A 23567-nucleotide genomic window follows, 5' to 3' on the forward strand; every position below is an offset into this window, starting at 1 on the left:
GTAATAATACAGAGACGTGACTGGGGAGGTGAGGAGATCTGGAAGCGTCACAGTGATGTCACTTATATCAATAGAAATAATACAGGGACATGACTGGGGAGGTGAGGGGATCTGGGAGCGTCAATGTGACATCACATATCTATAGTAATAATACAGGGTCATGACTGGGGAGGTTAGCGGATCTGGGAGCTATACAGTGACATTACTTTAGTAGTAATACAAAGATATGACTGAGAAGGTGAGGGGATCCGAGAGCATTACAGTGACGTCACTAATATCTATAGTCATAATACAGGGACATGACTGGGGAGGTGAGGGAATCGGAACGTCACAGTGACCGCACATATCTATAGTAATAATACAGGGACCTGACTGGGGAGGTGAAGGGATTTTGGAGCTTCATAGTGACGTCACTCATATCTATAGAAATAATACAGGGACATGACTGGGGAGGTGAGATGATTTAGAAGCGTCACTGTGAAGTCACTTATATCTATAGTAATAATAAAGGGACATGACTGGGGAGGTGAGGGGGGGGTGTCTGGGAGTGTATATATTGATATTTGATGTCTCCTCCATTACTCAGGATTACACAGTAGTGAAGAAGACCTCCAATGAGTGTGAGATATTCAACAGCCGTCCCCGTGTGTCTGGAGGACTGAGTAGAACCCAGAGACCCATCCCAGTGCCTCCACCTCACTCACTAATACATGAGAGACTCAATGACCAAAAGATCCTGGAACTCACCAACAAGATCATTCAGCTGCTGACTGGAGAGGTGACTGCTGGGAATGGGGCATTACACAGTAACACCAGGGGACGTGCCTGGGTGATGACTAGAGAGGTGATTGCTGGGAATGGGGCATTATACAGTAACACCAGGGGATGTGTTTGGGTGATAACTGGAGAGGTGACTGCTGGGAATGGGGCATTATACAGTAACACCAGGGGACGTGTCTGGGTGATGACTGGAGAGGTGACTGCTTGGAATGGGGCATTATACAGTAACACCAGGGGATGTCTCTGAGTGATGACTGGAGAGATTACTACTGGGAATGGGACATTATACAGTAACACCGGGGGACGTGTCTGGGTGATGACTGGAGAGGTGACTGCTGGGAATGGGGCATTATACAGTAACAACGGGGGATGTGTCTGGGTGATGACTGGAGAGGTGACTGCTGGGAATGGGGCATTATACATTAACACCAGGGGATGTGTCTGGGTGATGACTGGAGAGGTGACTACTGGGAATGGGACATTATACAGTAGCACCGGGGGATGTGTCTGGGTGATGACTGGAGAGGTGACTGCTGGGAATGGGACATTATACAGTAACACCGGGGGATGTGTATGGGTGATGACTGGAGAGGTGACCGCTGGGAATGGGACATTATACAGTAACATCAGGGGACGTGTCTGGGTGGTGACTGGAGAGGTGACTGCTGGGAATGGGGCATTATACAGTAACACCAGGGGATGTGTCTGGGTGATGATTGGAGAGGTGACTGCTGGGAATGGGGCATTATACAGTAACACCAGGGGGTGTGTCTGGGTGATGACTGGAGAGGTGACTGCTGGGAATGGGGCATTATACAGTAACACCAGGGGACGTGTCTGGGAGATGACTGGAGAGGTGACTGCTGGGAATGGGACATTATACAGTAACACCAGGGGACGTGTCTGGGTGATGACTGGAGAGGTGACTGCTGGGAATGGGACATTATACAGTAACACCAGGGGACGTGTCTGGGAGATGACTGGAGAGGTGACTGCTGGGAATGGGACATTATACAGTAACACCAGGGGATGTGTCTGGGTGATGACTGGAGAGGTGACTGCCGGGAATGGGGCATTATACAGTAACACCAGGAGATGTGTCTGGGTGATGATTGGAGAGGTGACTGCTGGGAATGGGGCATTATACAGTAACACCGGGGGATGTGTCTGGGTGGTGACTGTAGAGGTGACTGCTGGGAATGGGGCATTATACAGTAACACCAGGGGATGTGTCTGGGTGATGACTGGAGTGGTGACTGCTGGGAATGGGACATTATACAGTAACACCAGGGGACGTGTCTGGGTGATGACTGGAGAGGTGACTGCTGGGAATGGGACATTATACAGTAACACCAGGGGACATGTCTGGGTGATGACTGGAGAGGTGACTGCTGGGAATGGGACATTATACAGTAACACCAGGGGATGTGTCTGGGTGATGACTGTATCACTGTGTGTGTCAGGTTCCTATAAGGTGTCAGGATGTCACTGTCTATGTCTCCATGCAGGAGGAGGAGTATATAGAGGAACACAGGGGTCTGTACAAGGACGTGATGATGGAGAATCACTGGCCCCTCACATCACTGGGTAAGAGGAGACTGTCATGTATTGTACAGGGGAGAGCAGGTATGGGGGCCCCTATATACACACATCACCTGATAATCACATATATACACTGTACTCAGTCACTGTGTGTCTCCTACAGATGGGCACAGTAACAGAGATACCCCAGAGAGATGTCCCCGTCCTCTGTATTCCCAGGATTGTACAGAGGAGAATCACAGGATCCCACAGGAGGATCAGGTAGGTGGGATGTAGGGTCTCCCCAATAAACCAAAGTGACTGTCACTATATGTTGTGTAGAGGAGCTGTGTGTCACTATATTTGTCTTGTTAAAATAGGATGAAGCCCAATTAAATAATATTAAAATCAAAGATACAGAGGGAGAAGAAGAGATGTATGTGACTGATATAAAGGCAGAAGATACAGAGGGAGAAGAAGAGACGTATGTGAATGATATAAAGACAGAAGATATAGAGGGAGAAGAAGAGACGTATGTGACTGATATGAAGGCAGAAGATACAGAGGGAGAAGAAGAGACGTATGTGACTGATATGAAGGCAGAAGATATAGATGGAGAAGAAGAGACGTATGTGACTGATATAAAGGCAGAAGATATAGATGGAGAAGAAGAGACGTATGTGACTGATATGAAGGCAGAAGATATAGATGGAGAAGAAGAGACGTATGTGAGGGGTGATCAGCAGTATAAGGAGGAGGAGATCCCTACAGATATCAGCACAGGTGAGTAATAAACACTTATTACAGAACAGAGTCACATATTCTCCTTGCTCAGTCACTACAGCAATCTCTTATCCTACACCCTCCTCTGTCAGTACAAACTAATGAGGAATTTTTTTTTCCCAGTGTGGAGTTTAGAGCCATCACCTCTATTATACTCCTGCTCTCACCCTCACATCATGTCACTGTGTGTTACCATCCCAGAGAGCTGACCAGTCTCTTGCCCACACTCTCTGGGGTATATTGTACGTCAGGAGCCACCAGCCCCTATTATACTCCTGCTCTTTCCCTCACATCATGTCACTGTGTGGTACCAGCCCAATGATCTGACCAGTCTCCTCCCCACATTCTCTGGTTTATCTTATACATCAGGAGCCATCAGCCCCTATTATACTCCTGCTCTCCCGTTCACATCATGTCACTGTGTTACCAGCCCGGAGATCTGACCATTCTCCTCCCCACACTCTCTGGTGTATCTCATACATCAGGAGCCATCAGCCCCTATTATACTCCTGCTTTCCCCCTCACATCATGTCACTGTGTGTTACCAGCCCAGAGATCTGACCAGTCTCCTCCCCACACTCTCTGGTGTATCTCATACACCAGGAGCCATCAGCCACTATTATACTCCTGCTCTCCCTCTCTCATCATGTCACTGTGTGTTACCAGCCCAGAGATCTGACCAGTCTCCTCCCCACACTCTCTGGTGTATCTCATACATCAGGAGCCATCATCCCCTATTATACTCCTGCTCTCTCCCTCACATTATTTCACTGTGTTACTAGCCCAGATATCTGACCAGTCTCCTCCCCACACTCTTTGGTATATCTCATACATCAGGAGCCATCAGCCCATATTAATCCCATGGTTTTCTTATCATGTCACTGAGGTCAGGTAGGATTTGTTTTCTGTAACTAACATGGTGTTGAGTCTCAGCAATAAGAAGGCAAGCTGAGAACTGAGCTAGAACGCCAGTCTCCTTTTTCGAGTAGGCCGTGACATTGGTCTTCAGCACACGGATGAGTAATGCATAATAGGAGGTCACTGGATTCAGTGGACCATGCTTTAATTAAGAATTGGAATCTCTTAATAGTTCTTATTCTAAAGCAGAGTAATGGGAAGTGTATGTGACAGGATGGTCTTCATTCCTTAATATAGGTACTCCATTCCTAGTATGTCTGCTAGTAGAGACCTCATAGAAAAGTTCATCCTTCATGAGCAAACAGATTGATTATGGGGAGTGATATTCTGTACAGATGTCCTGGAGAAGGTATCTAGACAATCTCTGTTATACAGAGTGGAGATCATGTAAAGAGGGATAGACACCTTGATAGAAGAACGGTCTGGTTATGCCCCTTGGCTAGAGGATCGGTCCGGTTTTGCCCCTGGGCTAGAGGATCGGTCCGGTATTGCCCCTGCGCTAGAGTATCGGTCCGGTTTTGCCCTTGGCTAGAGGAACAGTCCGGTTTTGCCCCTGGCTAGAAGAACGGTCCGGTCAGGCCCCTGGACAGCAGGTGATCACTAAAAAAGCCTAGTTAATCTCCCACTTATAGCGGATCTTTCTCCTGGAGAAAAATGAAATGATACTAAAATTCTCAGGTGAAAATGACTGTATATTCTCATTATCTGTAACGTCCGCAATTTAAAGACCTAAGAAACTGTAGGCTAGCAAGACAGTTCAATAGGAGACTACGTAGAAAGCCCTTTCGAATGTGTTCTTTATACAGGACTCCATCATTCCTAGATTAGAGTTAAAGTCTATGCACGGTTGTCGACTGAATAAGTCTTCTCTACATCCTACAGATCAGAAAGGCTGAAAAAATACTCTCTCTAATATCCATTAAGGGATATTGGGGAATTAGTACGATGGGGTATAGATGGGGTCCAAAGGAGCCAGTGCACTTTACATTTCTTCCACTGGGTGTGCTGGCGGCTCCTCTCTGTGCCCCCTAATACAGGCAGTTTAGAAACATGTGCCCTCAGGAGAGGATGCCACTCTGGAGCTCCAGAGGATTTTCTTCAGTTTTATTTTGAACTTTATTTTCGGGATGCTGTTTGGGCGTCAGTATACCTGCACCGTGTGAGTGGGGGGAGGGGGGGTCCTGAGAGGTTGTTGGTACCGCGGGGCATTGCGCCTCGTTGGTCGCAATTGCAGCATGCCGCACACCCCTAACGTAGCCTGAAGGTCAGAAGAGTGGTGAGTACAAACTGGGGGCCCTGCTAGGGGGGTCCCCTGGTTCTCGGTGCGGTGCTATGGCAGGGGCGGCATACGGGACCCTCCCTTAGAGGGACCCGCTATAGCCCCCCTGTGTACACTGGCAGCGGTGGTGAAATCAATGTGATGTTTCACACTTATAAGGAGACTTTGCCAGTATAAATATCTACACAGCTCCGGCGCCATTACACAGTTCGGAGCTACCCCAGAGCGGGACCAGCTGCGTTTTGGCGCCTTCCTCTGCTCACTGCTGCAGCAGCAAGGACACACAGTTCCTCCAGACACTGCAGGATATGCAGGAAACCTGTACAGGGGTGTAAATATGGGGGAGAGCCGCTATTATTACACAATTAGAGTCCTGAAAAGGACAAGAACTCCGGTGTTCACCGTGATATAAACACAGCCTGCAATCTTACTGAGGCTGACAGGCTTGGGTGTGCTGTCCCTCTCACTCTCTGTCTCCTCACATACAGTAAGGGCAGGCTTGCTATGTAATAACGTGTGTGTGTGTGTGTGTGTGTGTGTGTGTGTGTGTGTGTCTGAGTGTTGTCTACTCTAAACATGGTAAAACACCAATTATGCAGTGTATGTTGCAACAGATTCTCTCCCTCTATAGATGGTTCCCTATCATGTGAACAATACAGTCAGTCTTCCCAAGTTAGTGAGGAAGTCAGGCGTCATCCTGGCTCGGTGCCATAAAGACTATGATGGCAGACATGTCATCTCAGCTTACTGCTAATACTCAGAAAAAGCTCAGTGTCACCTTCCCTGATTCTCCGGAACTAGATGACATATTTAAGAAAGCCTGGAAAAACCCTGATAAAAATAAAAAATATCAGGTTACAAAATGGTTTTTGCACACTTCCCCATTTACACCTGAAGGTAGGAAGAATTGGGAAGAACCCCCAGCTGTAGACATATCAGTCTCCCGTTTCTTAAAAAAGGTGGTACTACCAGCATCTGGCTCCTTTACATTATAGAACCCTGGGGATAGGAAAATAGAGACTACACTAAAGTCTACTTACACAGCGGCTGGTGTATCACAAAGACCCGTGCTTGTGGGTTCCTGGATGACACATGCCAGTCATACATGGGCAACTCAAATTCAAGAGGGCCTTGCGGGGGATATGTCCCTGGTCACTACGGTGACTCTCATAAAACACATTCAAGACACTGCAGGCATCCTGTGTGACTCTCTCAAGGAGATAGGCGCTATTAATACTAGGACTACTGCATGGCAGTGTCAGCGCGCAGAGCTTTGTGGCTGCGTCACTGGATAGTGGATGCAGATTCCAAGCACAGTGTGGAGTCTCTTCCTTAGGGGAGTTGGATACATGGATTTCTAAGGTTACTGCAGGAAAATCCGCATTTCTCTTTTCTGGGGACGTCTAACCAGTCCTTTTGGACAACAAGGTTTAGATCAAGAATCAGAGGTGCCTGCACTGCAGCGAGAAGCACCAGAAGTAAGGCAAGAAAACCAGCCGCTGCATGTTCTCAGGAACAAAGCACCAGTTCAGCTTCCACGAAGGCCTCAGCATGACCCCCCCCCCACCCCCCCACACACACACATCGAGGGGATCTCGATGTGGGAGCTCGACTGCGTCACTTCAGCCGCAACTGGGAAAGCTCCTACCAGGATACCTGGGTACAGGACCTCATTTCTCAGGGCTACAAGCTGGAGTTCAGCAGCGCTCCTCCCCAACAATTTTTCAAATCAAGCTTACCAGTTTTGGAGGATACATGAGTTACGCTGCAACAGGCCATCCTAAAGTTGGTCCAGTCCCAAGTCATTGTTCCAGTGCCACTACAACAACAAGGAAAGGGTTACTACTCCATCCTGTTTGTGGTACCAAAACCGGACGGTTCGGTAAGGCCCATTCTGAATCTAAAATCCTTGAACTCTTACCTAAAGGTTTTCAAGTTCAAGATGGAATCCTTGCAAGCAGTGATTGCGGGTCTGGAAGAATGGGAGTTCATGGTCTTGCTGGATATAAAGGTCAATTATCTCCATATCCTGATTTGGCCACCTCATCGGGCCTACCTGCGGTTTGCCCTGCTGAACGATCACTACCAGTTCCAGGCACTACCCTTCGGCCTGTCCACAGCTCCGAGGGTCTTCACGAAGTAATGGTGGAGATGATGTTCCACTCCGAATCCAGGGTGTCAATATTGTCCCTTACCTGGATGATCTCTTGATAAAAGTGACATCCAGGGAACTTCTAGTACTCAATATAGACCGCACTATTCAGCTTCTGCTATAACATGTATGGATCCTCAATTTACAGATGTCCCACCTGGAGCTTACTCAGTGGCTTCTATTCCTGGGAATGTTTCTGGATACTGTGGCCATCCAGTACGGAAAGTTCCATGCCAGAACATTTCAATTGGATCTCCTGAGCAAGTGATCCGGATCACATCTTCAGATGCATTGGATAATACGTCTGTCACCTCAGGCCAGGATCTCCCTCTTGTGGTGGCTACAGTCCTCAAACCTGCTGGAAGGTTGAAGTTTTGGGACTCAGGATTGGATTCTCCTCATGACAGATGAGTCTGAGAGGATGGGGAGCTGTCACCCAAGGGGCTCAGTTCCAGGGCAAGTGATCAGCCCACGAAGCCCTACTTCTAATCAACATTATGGAACGTCGGGTGATCTACAGCTTCTGGCCTCTCCTCTGCTTAGGAATCGAGCGATCCAGGTTCAGTCGGACAACGCCATGGCGGTGGCTTACATAAATCGCCATGGAGGGACAAAAAGCAGAGCCTGCATGCGAGAAGTGTCAAAGATACTCCTCTGGGAAGAAAGAAATGCAATGTCCGTCATCTTCAATCTGGGGGTGGACTACAGGGAAGCGGACTTCATGAGTCGTCATGATCTCCACCCCTCCCAGGGTGGTTCCATCAACAGGTGTTTTAACAGATAATTTGTCAGCGTCCGGAATCTTACCGGTACGCTGGGGCCGCGGGGCTGGCTTCCTTGGCCTTGTGCGGGCAGCAGCGGAGGTGGGCTGCTGCGCCGGATCCGTGGGCAGCAGTAGCGGCGGTGAGGGGGTCCGCTCGTGGCGGCGGGATGCCCTTGCTGAGCCGTTGCTAGGAGACCAGGGGCAGTGAGCAATGTGGCTTTGCAAAAAGGTGTGCATTACTGGGGGCTGCCATGTTGGAGACCAAGTTTTAAGCATAGTTCCTGTTTCCTGTTTCTTCCAGCCAATCCAGGGGAAGCTCTCCCTATAAAAGGGGGCTGATTTAGGACAGGGACGCCAGTGCTTCAAGTTACAACTCTGTTGTAGGTGCTTTAGCCTGTCCTCCCAGGATTCCTGCTGTATTCTGGTTACTCCTGATCCTGCTTGGTCGGTTCTCTGTTGCTGCTGCAGCCCTGCCGTTTCTAGCCTGCTACTGCCTGTGGAAGCGCTCCTGGAAAACCCGGTCCAGTAAGACTCTTTGGGCACAGTCGGCCCCGGATCTTCTGCCTCATCTTTCAAGCCACACTCCACAGATCTCTTTCACCAGCCACGCCTTTGTACCACCGACTATAGCCTGCAGATTACCTGTTAGGGTCTCCTGCCCTGTGCTGCCACGTCGTCATGGCAACCGGGAGACAAGTGCTAGCGGAGTAACCTGAGCGCAGCTGATACTCCGGTTCGGGTCTTTTGCTGTGCAGTGGTTATAGGCTCTGTGTACGGCAGGGGATCCGGTGCTGGTTTTTGTGCTCACAGTCTGTGAGGTCTGAGTGGGGCGTGGACAGCACCTGCTTTATAAGGCCTCTTCTCAGGGTAAGCAGATGCTGCTGAATCTTTGTTGGTTAGTCAGTTCATGAAAGTTAGCCAGTACTATGTAGCTTTGTATTTGTTTGTTGCTTACTGCAAATAGGCCTGGGGATTTGGTATTACACTCTGCCAATCCAGACCTAGCAGTAAGACTGGAGTCAGTCGTTTAGCTTGCTGGGGTTCTGTTACTACTCTGTGAACTTAGCAAGTTTGCGGCTGTATTCTAAGACTTGCCTGTCTAATCCTGTCTCACTGTGCTAGGTGTCAGGGGTCAGTTTAGTGGCAGTAAGCTGAACCTGTGCACTGCAAGTGAGAATTAGGATTGTGGAGACTCTCCTTGTGTCTATCATTCCATCTCTGACCAAGGAGTTTACTGCTACACCCGTTGGTAACCCTTTAGGGTTTACTGTTGCCCTTAGCAACAGCATTTCGGGTTCTCTACGTATTAAAACACAACATCTTGCTTTTCCCATCTGAGCAGTTCTAATACAAGGGAGATACCCAGTTCCTTAGCCTCTGGGCTTCTCTGTTCACTTTGTGTGTATTTGTTACCCTATCACCTTCTGTGTACGTTATGTCATATTCCCCAGTCTGTCTGTGAGTCCATTTGTTTTGCATAACAGTTCAAACACCAGTACATTCCTGCAGGCACTGGAGTGCATAACAGTTCTGACACCAGTACTTTCCTGCAGGCACTGGTGTGCATAACATTTACCTTCAGCCTCGTTTTCCAAACCACAGTCCACAATCCTTGTCTCCAGCCACGGCTTCAACCACCATCCACAGTTCCACAGTTCATCATCTACAGTCTCGTCTTTCAAATCACAGTCCACAGTTCTTCGCCCCCAGCCATGTCTTTAACCATTGTGCACCAGCCGCTGTTCTTTACCTCAGCCCTGTACATAATAAATACTTTCCATTGACTCTCAAACCCCGCCTACGTTCTTCATTGCTCCGTGTCCCATGCGAAGAAACTATATCCAGCCCCCTCATCTGGTTCATTCACAGCCTGCTACCTTCTCGGGCAAATCTCAGCTGCCGGATCCTCAAACTTTGCTAGACGTGACATAATTGACCTGTGGGGCTGCCCACAGATAGACATAATGGCTTCTCGACTCAACAAGAAGCTTCGCTGGTATTGCTCAAGAACCAGGAACCCTCAGGCGAGGGCAATAGATTCGCCGACGTCCCCTTGGCCTTACTGGCTGGTCTACCTGTTTCCTCGATTCCATTGCTCCCGAGGGTGCTAAAGCGATTCAGAAATCAAGGAGTCCAGGCAATTCTGATTGCCCTGGATTGGCCTCGGAGGACATGGTAAGCAGATCTTCTGAACATGTCCGTCGCAGACTCTTGGCCTCTGCCAATGAGAAGAGATCTTCTGCAACAAGGACCGTTCATCTACCCGATCTTACGGCAACTTTGTTTGACGGCATGGAGGTTGAGCGGAACATCCTAGCTCACAAAGGCTTTTCCAAAAAGATTATTGCAACCATGGTTCAGGCCAGAAAGCCTGTGACGTCAAAACACTATCATCATATCTGGAGGAGATATCTTTTGGTATGAGGAACGCACGTATCCACCTGCAGAATTCTTGTGTTTCCTGCAGACTGGAGTGAATAAAGGCTTATGTCTGGGTTCCATTAAGGTGCATATTTCAGCTCTCTCAATGTTCTTTCAGAAGAAGTTTACAGTGTTGCCAGAAGTTCAGACCTTAGGGGTAATTTTGAGTTGATCGCAGCTGGAATTTTGTTAGCAGTTGGGCAAAACCATGTGCACTGCAGGGGAGTCAGATATAACATGTGCAGAGAGAGAGAGATTTCTAAAAGTGTTGGTTTCTGAGTTAATTACCTTACACAGCTTCGTGTCGTCTGCAAAGATTGACACTGTGTTTTCCAGGCCTATTCCTAGATCATTGATAAATATAATGAACATCAGTGGGCCAAGAACAGACCCTTGTGGTATTCCACTGACTACTGATGCCCAGCTGGAGAACATCCCATTGACCACTACTTGTTGTTCCCTGTTGTCCAACCAATTACCTATTCAAGTACAAATAATATTTCCTAGGCCAAGTTCCCTTAATTTGTGGACCAGTCTCCTATGTGGCACTGTATCGAAGGCTTTTGCAAAATCTAAGTAAACCACGTCCACTGCTTTTCCAGGGTCCAGATTCTCGCTCACTTCCTCATAGAAGCTAATTAAGTTGGTTTGACATGACCTGTTCCTTACAAACCCATGTTGACTTTTAGTAATAAACTTAGTTGCATGTAGGTGCTCCTCTATGCTATCCCTCAAAATGCCTTCTAATATTTTACCCACTATAGAGGTTAAACTAACTGGTCTATAGTTTCCAGGATTATTTTTAGTTCCCTTTTTAAATAAAGGCACTACCTCAGCTATGCGCCAATCCTTTGGTACCATGCCTGATCTAATCGAACTATTGAAAATCGGGTATAGGGGTTTAGCTAGCTGTGTCCTAAGCTCCATAATAAGCCTCGGATGCAAACCGTCTGGGCCTGGTGATTTATTAATCTTTATTTTGCTTATTCTCTCCAGGACTACTTCCTCACTTAAACAGGTATCTAGCCAAGAGTCATTACATTCACTGTCGTTAAGCAATACTGTCACCTGTGCATCCTCCATGGTGAATACTGACGAAAAAAATTGTTCAATATTTCAGCTTTTAATTTGTCATCGTTTGTCAAGGATCCCAATTCATCCTCTAATGGGCCCACGTTCTCCTTCTTCAACCTTTTACTGTTTATATATTTATAAAACTTTTTAGGATTGATTTGACTCTATAGCGATTTGCTTTTCATTAGCAATTTTAGCTGCTCTTATTACTTTTTTGCATATTTTATTGCATTCCTTGTAAAACTGGAATGACTCCTCCCCACCATTAGATTTAAATGTTTTAAAAGCACGCCTCTTATTAGCCATTGCTTCTTTGACCTCCTTATTAAGCCACATTGGTTTGTGCTTAATACTCCTGCGTTTACTGCTCATTGGAATGAATTTGTGACTATTGCTTTCAAGCAACCCTTTTAAAGTATCCCACATTTCCGAAGTGTCCTTGCCATGAAACAACTCATCCCAGTCAATGCTGTTTAGTGCCCGTCTCGGCATATTAAAGTTAGCTTTTCTGAAGTTTAATGTTTTGGTTGCTCCCTTATAGCTATTTTTCTTGAAACTGATGTCAAAAGTGATCATATAATGATCGCTGTTTCCCAAGGTCTCCCCAACTTTAATGTTTGATATAATGTCCACGTTATTGGTAATAACTAGGTCCAGAATAGTTTTACCTCTAATTGATTCAGGAATTGATCCTTCAATGTATTTAAAAACCTGTTGCTCCTAGTTTTTAAACATGAATCGTTCCTCCAATTTATATCAGGATAGTTAAAGTCTCCTAACACTAGGATGTCCCCCATTCCTGCTGCTTTTTCTATTTGCTGTAGGAGTTGTTCCTCATCATGTATGCTGATATCCGGTTGCTTGCAACGTGTCAATGACTAGTTTCTTTGCCTCAGTGCCCTCACTTGTGATATCAACCCATAGCGACTCCACATTATCTCCAATCCCCTTGCAGATAGTATCTATTACGCATGGTTTAAGAGATGGTTTACCGAAGAGACATATCCCTCCTCCCCTTTTGGTAGCCCTATCCCTCCTAAAAAGAGAAAGACCCTCCAAAAACGCAACCAGGTCATTGTCACGGCCCCCCCGTCACAACAGGGAGAAGGCTTTTATTCGAGCCACTTCGTGGTCCCGAAGCCGGATGGCTCGGTCAGACCGATCCTAAACCTGCAGTCCCTCAATTTCTATCTAAAAAAGTTCAAATTCAAGATGGAGTCGCTCCGAGCAGTGAGTTCCAGTCTGGAGGGAGGGGATTTTATGGTGTTGGTGGACATAAAGGATGCCTACTTACATGTTCCCATTTATCCTCCGCATCAGGCTTACCTGAGGTTTGCAATTCAGGATTGTCATTACCAATTTCAGATGTTGCCGTTTGGTCTTTCCATGGCTCCGAGTTTTTTTACCAAGGTAATAGCGGAAATTATGGTTCTCCTTCGCAAGCAAAGAGTAACGATTATCCCGTACTTGGATGATCTTCTGATAAAGGCGAGATCCAGGGACCAGTTGGTGCAAAACATTGCACTCTCCCTGACAGTTCTTCAACAACATGGTTGGCTCCTAAAGTTGCCAAAATCACAGTTGATTCCGACGACCTGGCTGACGTTTTTGGGAATGATACTGGACACAGAACTACAGAGTTTTTCTTCCAGTGGAGAAGGCTCAGGAAATTCAGGGTCTGGTCAAACAAATTCTGAAAACAGCCAGAGTGTCAATCCATCAATGCACTCGCTTGCTGGGGAAGATGGTTGCGGCTTACAAGGCCATTCAGTTTGGCAGATTCCATGCCAGAGTGTCCCAGTGGGACCTGTTGGACAAGTGGTTCGGATCCCACCTACACATGCACCGGAGGATAATCCTGTCTTCCAAGACCAGAATCTCTTTCCTGTGGTGGCTGCACAGCTCTCACCTCCTAGAGGGGCACAGGTTCGGGATCCAGGACTGGATCCTAGTAACCACAGATGCAAGCCTCCGAGGCTGGGGAGCAGTGACACAGGGGGAAAACTTCCAAGGAAGATAGTCAAGTCAGGAGACTTGTCTTCACATAAACGTTCTGGAGTTAAGGGCTATTTACAACGGCCTTCTACAAACGGAACGTCTTTGTCACAATCTGCCTGTACTGATCAAGTCGGACAATATAACAGCAGTAGCATACGTATACTGCCAAGGCGGAACAAAGAGCAGAGCGGCAATGGCAGAAGCTACAAAGATTCTCCGCTAGGCGGAAAAACATACAGTTGCTCGGTTGGCAGTCTTCATACCAGGAGTGGACAACTGGGAAACAGACTTCCTCAGCAGGCATGATCTCCATCCAGGAGAGTGGAGCCTCCATCAGGAGGTCTTCACAGAAGTGACAAGTCTTTGGGGAGTTCCTCAAATAGACATGATGGCGTCTCGTCGCAATAAGAAGCTACAGAGATATTGTTTCAGGTCGAGGGACCCTCAAGCAATGGCAGTGGATGCACTGGTGACACCGTGGGTGTTTCAGTTGGAATATGTATTCCCTCAACTTCCTCTCATTCCAAAAGTTCTAAAGATCATAAGAAGTACAAAGATTCAAGCGATCCTCATTGTCCTAGGCTGGCCAAGGAGGGCTTGGTATCCAGATCTTCAGGAATTACTCGTAGAAGATCCCTGGCCTCTTCCTCTCCGCGAGGACCTGTTACGGCAAGGGCCATGCGTGTATCAAGACTTACTGCGGCTACGTTTGACGGCATGGTGGTTGAACGCAAAATCCTAGCCCGAAAGGATATTCCCAGTGAAGTCATTCCCACACTTATTCAGGCCAGAAAAGGAGTAACGTCTAAACATTACCACCGTATTTGGAGAAAATATGTTTCTTGGTGTGAATCCAAGAAAGCTCCTACAGAGGGATTTCAGCTAGTATGTTTTCTCCATTTTCTACACGCAGGCGTGGATGCGGGCCTAAAATTGGGCTCAGTAAAGGTACCGATTTCAGCCTTATCGGTTTTCTTTCAGAAACAATTGGCCTCCCTTCCAGAAGTTCAGACCTTCGTGAAGGGTGTGTTGCACATCCAACCTCCATTTGTGCCCCCAGTGGCACCGTGGGATCTTAATGTGGTGTTGCAGTTCCTTCAATAACATTGCTTTGAACCTTTACGTAAGGTGGAATTGAAATTCCTCACTTGGAAAGTGGTCATCCTGTTGGCCTTGGCATCCGCGAGGCGGGTGTCTGAGCGGCCTTGTCTCACAAGAGCCCTTATTTGATCTTTCATGAAGATAGAGCAGAGTTGAGAACTCGTCAACAATTTCTGCCGAAAGTGGTTTCATCTTTCCACATGAACCAAGCTATTGTGGTGCCAGTGGCTACTGACGCCTTATGAGTCAAAGTATCTGGATGTGGTCAGAGCTTTGAAAATTTATGTCGCCAGAACGGCTCAAATCAGGAAAACGGAGGCTCTGTTTGTCCTGTATGCTCCCAACAAGATTGGGTGTCCTACTTCCAGGCAGACTATTGCAGGCTGGATCTGTAATACGATTCAGCAGGCTCATTCTACGGCGGGATTGCCGTTACCAAAATCGGTAAAAGCCCATTTGACTAGGAAGGTGGGCTCATCCTGGGCGGCTGCCCGGGGAGTCTTGGCATTACAACTTTGCCGAGCAGCTACTTGATCAGGGTCAAACACTTTTGCTAAGTTTTACAAGTTTGATACCTTGGCCGATGATGACCTCCAGTTTGGTCAATCAGTGCTGCAGAGACATCCGCACTCTCCCGCCGGTACTAGAGCTTTGGTATAACCCCATGGTTCTAATGGTGACCCCAGCATCCTCTAGGACAGGGGTGGGGAACCTTTGGCCCTCCAGCTGTTGTTGAACTACACATAAAAGCATGCCTTGCTACAATTTTGCTATTTGGCCATGCTAAAACTGTTGCAGGGCATGCTGGGATGTGTATTTCAACAACAGCTGGAGGGCCACAGGTTCCCCACCCCTGCTCTAGGACGTATGAGAAAATAGGATTTTAATACCTACCGGTAAATCCTTTTCTCTTAGTCCGTAGAGGATGCTGGGCGCCCATCCCAGTGCGTACTGTATCTGCAGTTATTCATTGTGGTTACACACATGTTGTGTTACAGTTATAGTCGGCATGTTGCTGACGTTGTTCATGCCGTTGGCTTGTGTTCTATGGAATGACATGTTGCGTGGCGTGTTTGAGGTATGAGCTGGTATGTATCTCACCTTAGTTTAACAATAAATCCTTTCCTCGAAATGTCCATCTCCCTGGGCACAGTTCCTATAACTGGAGTCTGGAGGAGGGGCATAGAGGGAGGAGCCAGTTCACATCCTTTGAAAGTCTTAAAGTGCCCATGTCTCCTGCGGATCCGGTCTATGCCCCATGGTTCTAATGGTGACCCCAGCATCCTCTACGGACTAAGAGAAAAGGATTTACCGGTAGGTATTAAAATCCTATTTCTTGTAGCGTTTGAAAAAACGATTTAAGAAATCGGGTCTGTCTGGCATGAGGGGCATAGAGAGAAGTGAGGGTGACATATTTATAATGAATTTTCACAACTAGAATCCAATATCTACCATTGCAATCCACCCACTTGCTGTCCAGGTGAAAGGGGCAGGATCTATGGGAAAGGATGGCTACACCACAGGAGATATAGCATGTTGGGGTCGTTATTGGTAAACTGAGGGGGAGAGTGCAATGGATCATGTGATTCCTGAATGGCTACCACCGCCGCCTTCTGGTCAGCGAAATATTTTATTGCAAGACGTCTCTTATGAGGAGAATTAAGACCTTTTACATTAAGACTTAAAAACTTCACCGTGATAGAGAGAGATCAGATCATGGTATGAAACATCTAGGATCATCTGTGTAAAGTCCAGTAGAGTCTGTAGGTCATGTGCATACTTCAATCTATCCAATAACAGATAGAAAAGGAAAGAAAAAATGGGAGCCAGAAATAGCATCCATAAAGGAGCTAGAGATTCCGTCACTAGGGTACTGGGACAGAAAGGTAGAAAAAGGTGGCGGTCGGGCCTAAAAGGGGGACCTGCGAACTACCCCAAATAGCCATACGAAAGTGCAAAATCTAGTCATCATAGTAACAATTGTACAAAGAAATATCAAATCTCAATGTAACCAAAGGAGGTAAAGGCCAAGAACATGGCCTGATATCCAATGTAGGTTCTACCAACACCGTTATAAGGGCAACAGGATGTTAGACGGATCAGTAATGCTTTACCTGAACACCCAAACATTCTAGAAAGGTATTATGAAACGTAACAGTGGAAAGAATATCAGACCATATAGCAATTATATAGCACAGGAAATAAAGATAAAAATACACGTTTTATACCCAAGAGCAAATAAATATGGGCCAAAAATAGATCCATGCCCAGAGTAACCGAGAGTAACCTCACCGCTGACCACAAAGTTCCCACCATTGGTTACAATGGAGCGCATAGGCGCTACATTGTAACACTGCCGGGTGCTGCCTGTCATACAGTACAGGAGCACACAGCCAATCAGGAGGGTGCCAAACGTGGCGCTCCCTGATTGGCTGATGGAACCTTCTTGGACTTAAGTCAGAGTTGGTTCCAGGCATTCGGGGAAAGGGGTCCCATGTGAAAACATGGGGCCCCTTTCAGTTCGTGGTCGGGTATCCGTTTTTTAATTTTTACAAGTACGTGGATTACAAAAGGATTACAAGCCGAGGAGCCTTCTACACTGGATTTGGTGAGTATAATTTTATCAACAGGTACACCATGGATTCTACTGGAGAAGAGGACCGACCCTCGTGTGAACATAAGGTAAGTATGTGTATATGGTGGTATGCATGTATGTATTAAAGTTATACTTTCAAGGTGTGTGTGTGATGTCTCTATTGGGGTATTTTTTTAGTACTAGTACTACAGGTACCAGCGGGCCCGTTTTTCCGCCGCATGCTGGTACTTGTGGTTCTCCAAGTACAGCTTGCGGAGGAGGCTTGCTGGGCCTTGTAGTACTGCTACTAAAAACAATATCAAACACTTTTAACAAAGGCTATCAGCCCCCCATCCGCAGCCCTTGGATGGGGGGGACAGCCTCGGGCTTCACCCCTGGCCCTTGGGTGGCTGGGGGGGGGACCCCTTTATTCAAGGGGTCCCCACTCCCCCAGGGTACCCCGGCCAGGGGTGACTAGTTGGATATTTAATGCCACGGCCGCAGGGCACTGTATAAAAGTGACCCCCGGCTGTGGCATTATCTGTCCAGCTAGTGGAGCCCGGTGCTGGTTGCAAAAATACGGGGGACCCCTACTCCTTTTTGTCACCTATATTTTTGGAACCAGGACCAGGCGCAGAGCCCGATGCTGGTTGTTTAAATATGGGGGAACCCCTGTCCATTTTTTTCCCATATTTCTGCAACCAGGATCGGCTCAAAGAGCCCGAGGCTGGTTTGGCTTAGGAGGGGGACCCCACGCAATTTTTTTTCACATTTTAAACTACTTTATAAAATATAAAAAGGTGCACAATGAACCCCAGCACGAATCTCACAGATTCGTCCGTGATTCATTGTGTTAAAGTCGGCAGTGTTTTGCTAATCACTCCCGTAATACACTGTAAAAAATTACGAATGACATCGACATCGGAAAACACGAAAATGCAGAATACGACAGCTTAGTAAATTAGTCGTAATCAATTAAAAAAGTTGCAGTTTTACACTTTCGATGTCATTCGTAATTAATCTCCAACCAAATCGGGAGAATTACGAATGTTAGTAAATATACCCCCATGTCTTCCTGAAGGGTGTCATGTGCTGAAATCAGATCTTTGTGAGACACAACAATCTCTTTCATCTCAGTCTGTACGAGTGCCAATCTCACTGATATCAGACCTCAAAGCTTGAATATTAGAGTTAAGTTCTGAAGTTAGTTCAGTCCTTAAATGTAAATAACATAGAATGTATAGAGCGTAGAGTAACAGGATCCTCTAGAGCAGGGCTGGCCAAACCGGTCCTCGAGATCTACCAACAGTTCATGTTTTCCAGGCCTCCTGGAGATCTGTAGAATTGTCAGTTAGGAATGAATGCAGCACATCTTAATTAGTAATGACTACACCTGTGCACCAGCTAGGTGGTCTGGAAAATGTGTACTGTTGGTAGATCTCGAGGACTGGTTTGGCCAGCCCTGCTCTAGAGTGTCTTAAGGCGTCTTCAGCCATTACAGCTGGGCTGTGCATCTGACAAGAAGAAGCAGATGATGTTGTAGCGGTCTCAGAAGGACCACTTGAATTTGAGATACCAAAGAGATGGACAGGTGGGGCCGATTTGGTACCTTTTTAAGCTTTTTTGGAGGCATGGTAAGCCGGCTACAAAGAGACTGACCTCTCAGAGATAGGAAAATACAAACGATCTATAAATAAAAGGAGCAGTAGTACGCTGTCAGGAGGTTACATCAAGATGACTCCGTTCAAAATGACATTCTTAGTCGGGGTGACGGGGTAATCCGAGCCAAAATTTCAAGTAAACATGATGTAATGCAACTCAAATAACACAGTAATGACCGAGAAATTCCACTAGAGGTCAGCGTGATCACAGACGTGAAGTACTCAGCACAGAGAGACACAAATGGCAAAATATATTCAGTGGCTAAATCCACAAAATAATATACTGTGAGGTTGTAATCAGAGTGTAATGAGCTGTACTCAGACGATACTTGATACTGGGCTCTGCATGTAGACTGAGAGGAAGTAGATTATAGTGGTACCATATAAATAGAAGGTAGTTTCACCTTCAGGCAAATGCTTCAATCCAAAATGGCAGCCACCTCACTTCCCAATATCACCACCGGGCTCCGGTGACTGTGGGCAGCCCGTTCTGTCCCCAGCAGTAGCGGGAGCTGCGCAGCCAGGGGCGGATTGGTCCACCAGGACGCTGGGCCAGAGCCCCTTAGGCTGGTCCAGTTGTCCCCTTGATGTCCAGTCTCCTTCACACAGTGGGCCATCTGCAGTGATTGGAGCTCAGATCAGTCAGTGCTAGGTGACAGCTTCTGCGCATGTGCTCAATGATAAGCTGATGTGCAGCGTGGCGCACCAATGCACCACCCCCTCCCTCTCTGCTCACAGGCCGGATATCCCCAGTCCCACCGCTTCTATTGTATCCTGGTCCGGGCTGCAGCGTCCGCCCCGCAGCTTACCAGCCAGCAGGGGCTCCGTGTCTGGCCATGCTGGCTGTAGGAAAGGAGGGGTGGTCCGCAGGGAATGAAGTGCGGCCGGTGTCTGCCTCAGACCGCCCACTGTTATCATCTGTGCACTGATAGAGAAGCAGGAGCTCAGCCTCAGCTCCGTGATGGCTGCCTGGTGGGGTGACTTATGTGGGTGAGCTGGATGTTATTAATAAGGTAGTGTGTGTGTGTCTTATGTAACGCTGCATCTCTTCATGTATCCAGTCATGGTGATGGTTGCTGCAATTTCTAGAACTTTGTTGTTCCTGCCTCTGGTCCTTTCATTTGTGCTGCTAACGCTATGGTGAAAACGGAATACATATATCCCAAAGCCCAGGCTACCCGCTGTCATTATGCCGACAGCAGCATTCCAGAGGTGAAAATCCCCACAGTCCCCCCAAAACCTAATCTAAACCTGATTCTCCCCTCACACTAACCAGCCTTTCCCACAGCCTGTCCCTATCCCTCCCCAGTGCTGCTAATTCCCCCGGGAGATGCCTAACCCCCCCCCCCCCCTATACACAGCCTAACCCTCCCTCCCCCACAGCCTAACCCCCCCTACACACAGCCTAACCCCCCCTCCCCCACAACCTAACACTCCACGTGGGATGCCTTAGCCCCCCCCTACCCACAGCCTAACCCTCCTACCCTAGTGGTGTTAACCCCCTCGGGGGATGCATAACCCCCCTACCGACAACCTAACCCTCCCAGGAGGATGCCTAACCCCCCCCTACCCGCAGCCTAATCCTCCCACCCTAGCAGCCTAACCTTTCCTCCCCCACAGCCTAACCGTTCCTGGGGGATGCGTAACCCTCCCTACCTGCAGCCTAACCCTCCTCGGGGGATGCCTTAGGCCCCACTACCTGCAGCCTAACCCTCCCTCCCCCACAGCTTAACCCTCCCTCCCCCACAGCTTAATCCTCCCTCCCCCATAGCCTAACCCTTCCCAGTGGATGCCTAACCCTCCCACCCTAGCAGCCTAACCCTCCATCCCCCACAGCGTAACCTTTCCCGGGGGATGCCTAACCCTCTATCCCACACAACCTAACCCTCGCCATGGGATTCCTAACCCCCCTACGCACAGCCTAACCCCCCCTACCCACAGCCTAACCATCCCTCCCCCACAGTCTTTCCCTAAACCTCCCCAGTGGTGCTAAGCCTAACCCTTCTCCCTGCAGCCTAACCCTCTGTCCCCCACAGCCTAGCCCTCCCACCCTAGCAGCCTAACCCTATCCCTCTCTGGGGATGCCTAACTCTAACCCCCCCACCTACCCACAGCCTAACCCTAACCATCCCACCCCTGCAGCCAAAAGCACCTCCAAGTCAGGTGTCTAGAGCGTGCAGGAAAGACTGGGCGCACATAGCCCCAGAATACAGCCCATGGCTTCAGCGGCGTCACTAGGCTGCGGCAGTGAACAGTGCCCGGAGTGAGTAGAGCAAGCGGCTTTAGGGTAGTGGGGGACAAAATAGATTGGGTCTTGGTCCCAGCGGGGGCTGAGAGCTATCAGGTAGGGTAAATAAGAAGCCACTTACTGAGGAGAGCTCCAGAAAGCAGGTCTGCATGGACCACACTCCTCTTATTTATTATTTTATATACTAACAGGGGTGACAGGTGTGGTACCTCCCTGCAAAGGCAGATCCAGTCTCTTTCTCATCAGACTCTGTCTTCCCTGCACTCTTAGATGTTCACTGCTGCCAGTAGCACACGTATGAGAAGCAGAAGTATGGCGGCAGCTGTATAGATTCTGATATGTCATTCTCTATATCATACTTACTGTGCACACCATCATCCTTATTACTATTGTGAATATAGAGGTAAGACACTGATGATGGGGGTGTAAGAGTGGATTATAACCCAGCAGATGATGATGATGATTGCAGTGTATAATATGGTGTATTGCATGTAAAATACATTGTTCCACACCTACTCTGCTGTAGCAATATACCTTATATGAGGGGGAGTAACACATGTACAGGCTTACCAGCGTATGAGCACACACATAAAGGAATGCTTCCTTACCAATGCTTCCAGGAGTAACGTTAGGAGACATTTCTCTGATCCATCAGCTCATATGACTGATGTTATTGTTCATCTAGAATCTCCAATTCATACGATATGTTCCCCATCCATTGTTTTACATTGGTGCTGACATAGGACTTGGCGAGTGACTACATCTCCATTTATACTTCATGGTTAGTTACCAGTACAAGAGAGAGATATATCTAAGTCTTATTATAATATTACATTTGTTATTGTGAGTGTTCTCAGGAGGGTGGACATAATGATAGTCTGAGACACAATATTATAAAGCCTTCATTAAAAATTATGTTTTATTATACACACACATTTACAATTAAGTGTCCCAGAGAGTCGTCTTCTCCTATTGTTTACAAGATTAATATTGTTACAGAAAATGTCACATTTCCATAATGTATTTTATTTCCAGCAGATGGACACACAAGCAGGAACATCTCAGAAGGACATCTAATGTTATCCCCGGATTGTGACATAAAAGATAATGACAGTAGACAGGATTCTCCAGGAGCTAATCCCATTACCCCAATTATACATCCAGCTCTATCAGCTGGTCCCTCTGATCCTGGGAAATGTTCTGCTGATAACTCTGATATTGGTGCATCTGTTACAGCTCTGAGAGTAGATACAGTGTTTCCCTGTTCTATAGATGCCAAATGTTTTACACAGAACACAAAACGTATTACCCATCAGCCAGCTAAGGAAGGTGAGAGGCCATTTCCATGTTCTGAGTGTGGGAAATGTTTTGCACGGAAATCAAATCTTGTTATACATCAGAGAAGTCACACAGGTGAGAAGCCATTTTCTTGCTCTGAGTGTGGGAAATGTTTTATATGGAAATCACAACTTGTTACACATCAGCGAAGTCACACAGGTGAGAAGCCGTTTTCTTGTTCTGAGTGTGGGAAATGTTTTTCCCAGAAATCACAACTTGTTACACATCAGAGAAGTCACACAGGTGAGAAGCCATTTTCTTGCTCTGAGTGTGGGAAATGTTTTAGATGGAAAACACAACTTGTTACACATCACAGAAGTCACACAGGTGAGAAGCCATTTTCTTGCTCTGAGTGTGGAAAACATTGTTTAAATAAATCACATCTTGTTATACATCAGAGAAGTCACACAGGTGAGAAGCCATTTTCTTGCTCTGAGTGCGGTAAATGTTTTTCCCAGAAATCACCACTTGTTACACATCAGCGAAGTCACACAGGTGAGAAGCCATTTTCTTGCTCTGAGTGTGGGAAATGTTTTACACGGAAATCACAACTTGTTAGACATCGGAGAACTCGCACAGGTGAGAATACATTTCCATGTTCTGAGTGTGGGAAATGTTCTGCACACAAATCAGATCTTAGAAACCATGAGAGAAGTCACACAGGTGAGAAGCCATTTTCTTGCTCTGAATGTGGGAAATGTTTTACACAGAAATCACAACTTGTTACATATCAGAGAAGTCACACAGATGAGAGGCCATTTCCATGCTCTGAGAAATAAATCATCTCTTGTTGTACATATTAGACTTCATCAGGTGAGGAACCATTTCATTTTCTGGAGTATACTTATTATTGCCATACGTTGTTCTTCAAGGTTCTTATCCTATCTCCTATGCTTTTTGCAATATACATGTTACCACTGGGTGAAATAATCATATGTCATGCCCTCATCTACCA

General features: G+C 47.2%; 1 protein-coding gene across 1 annotated transcript; it reads left to right on the forward strand.

The window, feature by feature from the left end:
- Positions 1-657: 657 nt before the first annotated feature.
- On the forward strand, positions 658-23429 carry LOC134983469 (oocyte zinc finger protein XlCOF8.4-like). The gene is made up of 6 exons (XM_063949141.1): positions 658-778; positions 2289-2367; positions 2486-2583; positions 2682-3078; positions 23108-23227; positions 23416-23429. Exons 2-6 carry the CDS (start codon positions 2334-2336, stop codon positions 23427-23429), a joined length of 663 nt encoding a protein of 220 aa, XP_063805211.1. The 5' UTR covers positions 658-778; positions 2289-2333.
- Positions 23430-23567: the final 138 nt, after the last annotated feature.

The sequence above is a fragment of the Pseudophryne corroboree genome (genome assembly GCF_028390025.1).
Source record: "Pseudophryne corroboree isolate aPseCor3 chromosome 3 unlocalized genomic scaffold, aPseCor3.hap2 SUPER_3_unloc_16, whole genome shotgun sequence".
NCBI classification, from domain to species: Eukaryota; Metazoa; Chordata; class Amphibia; order Anura; family Myobatrachidae; genus Pseudophryne; species Pseudophryne corroboree.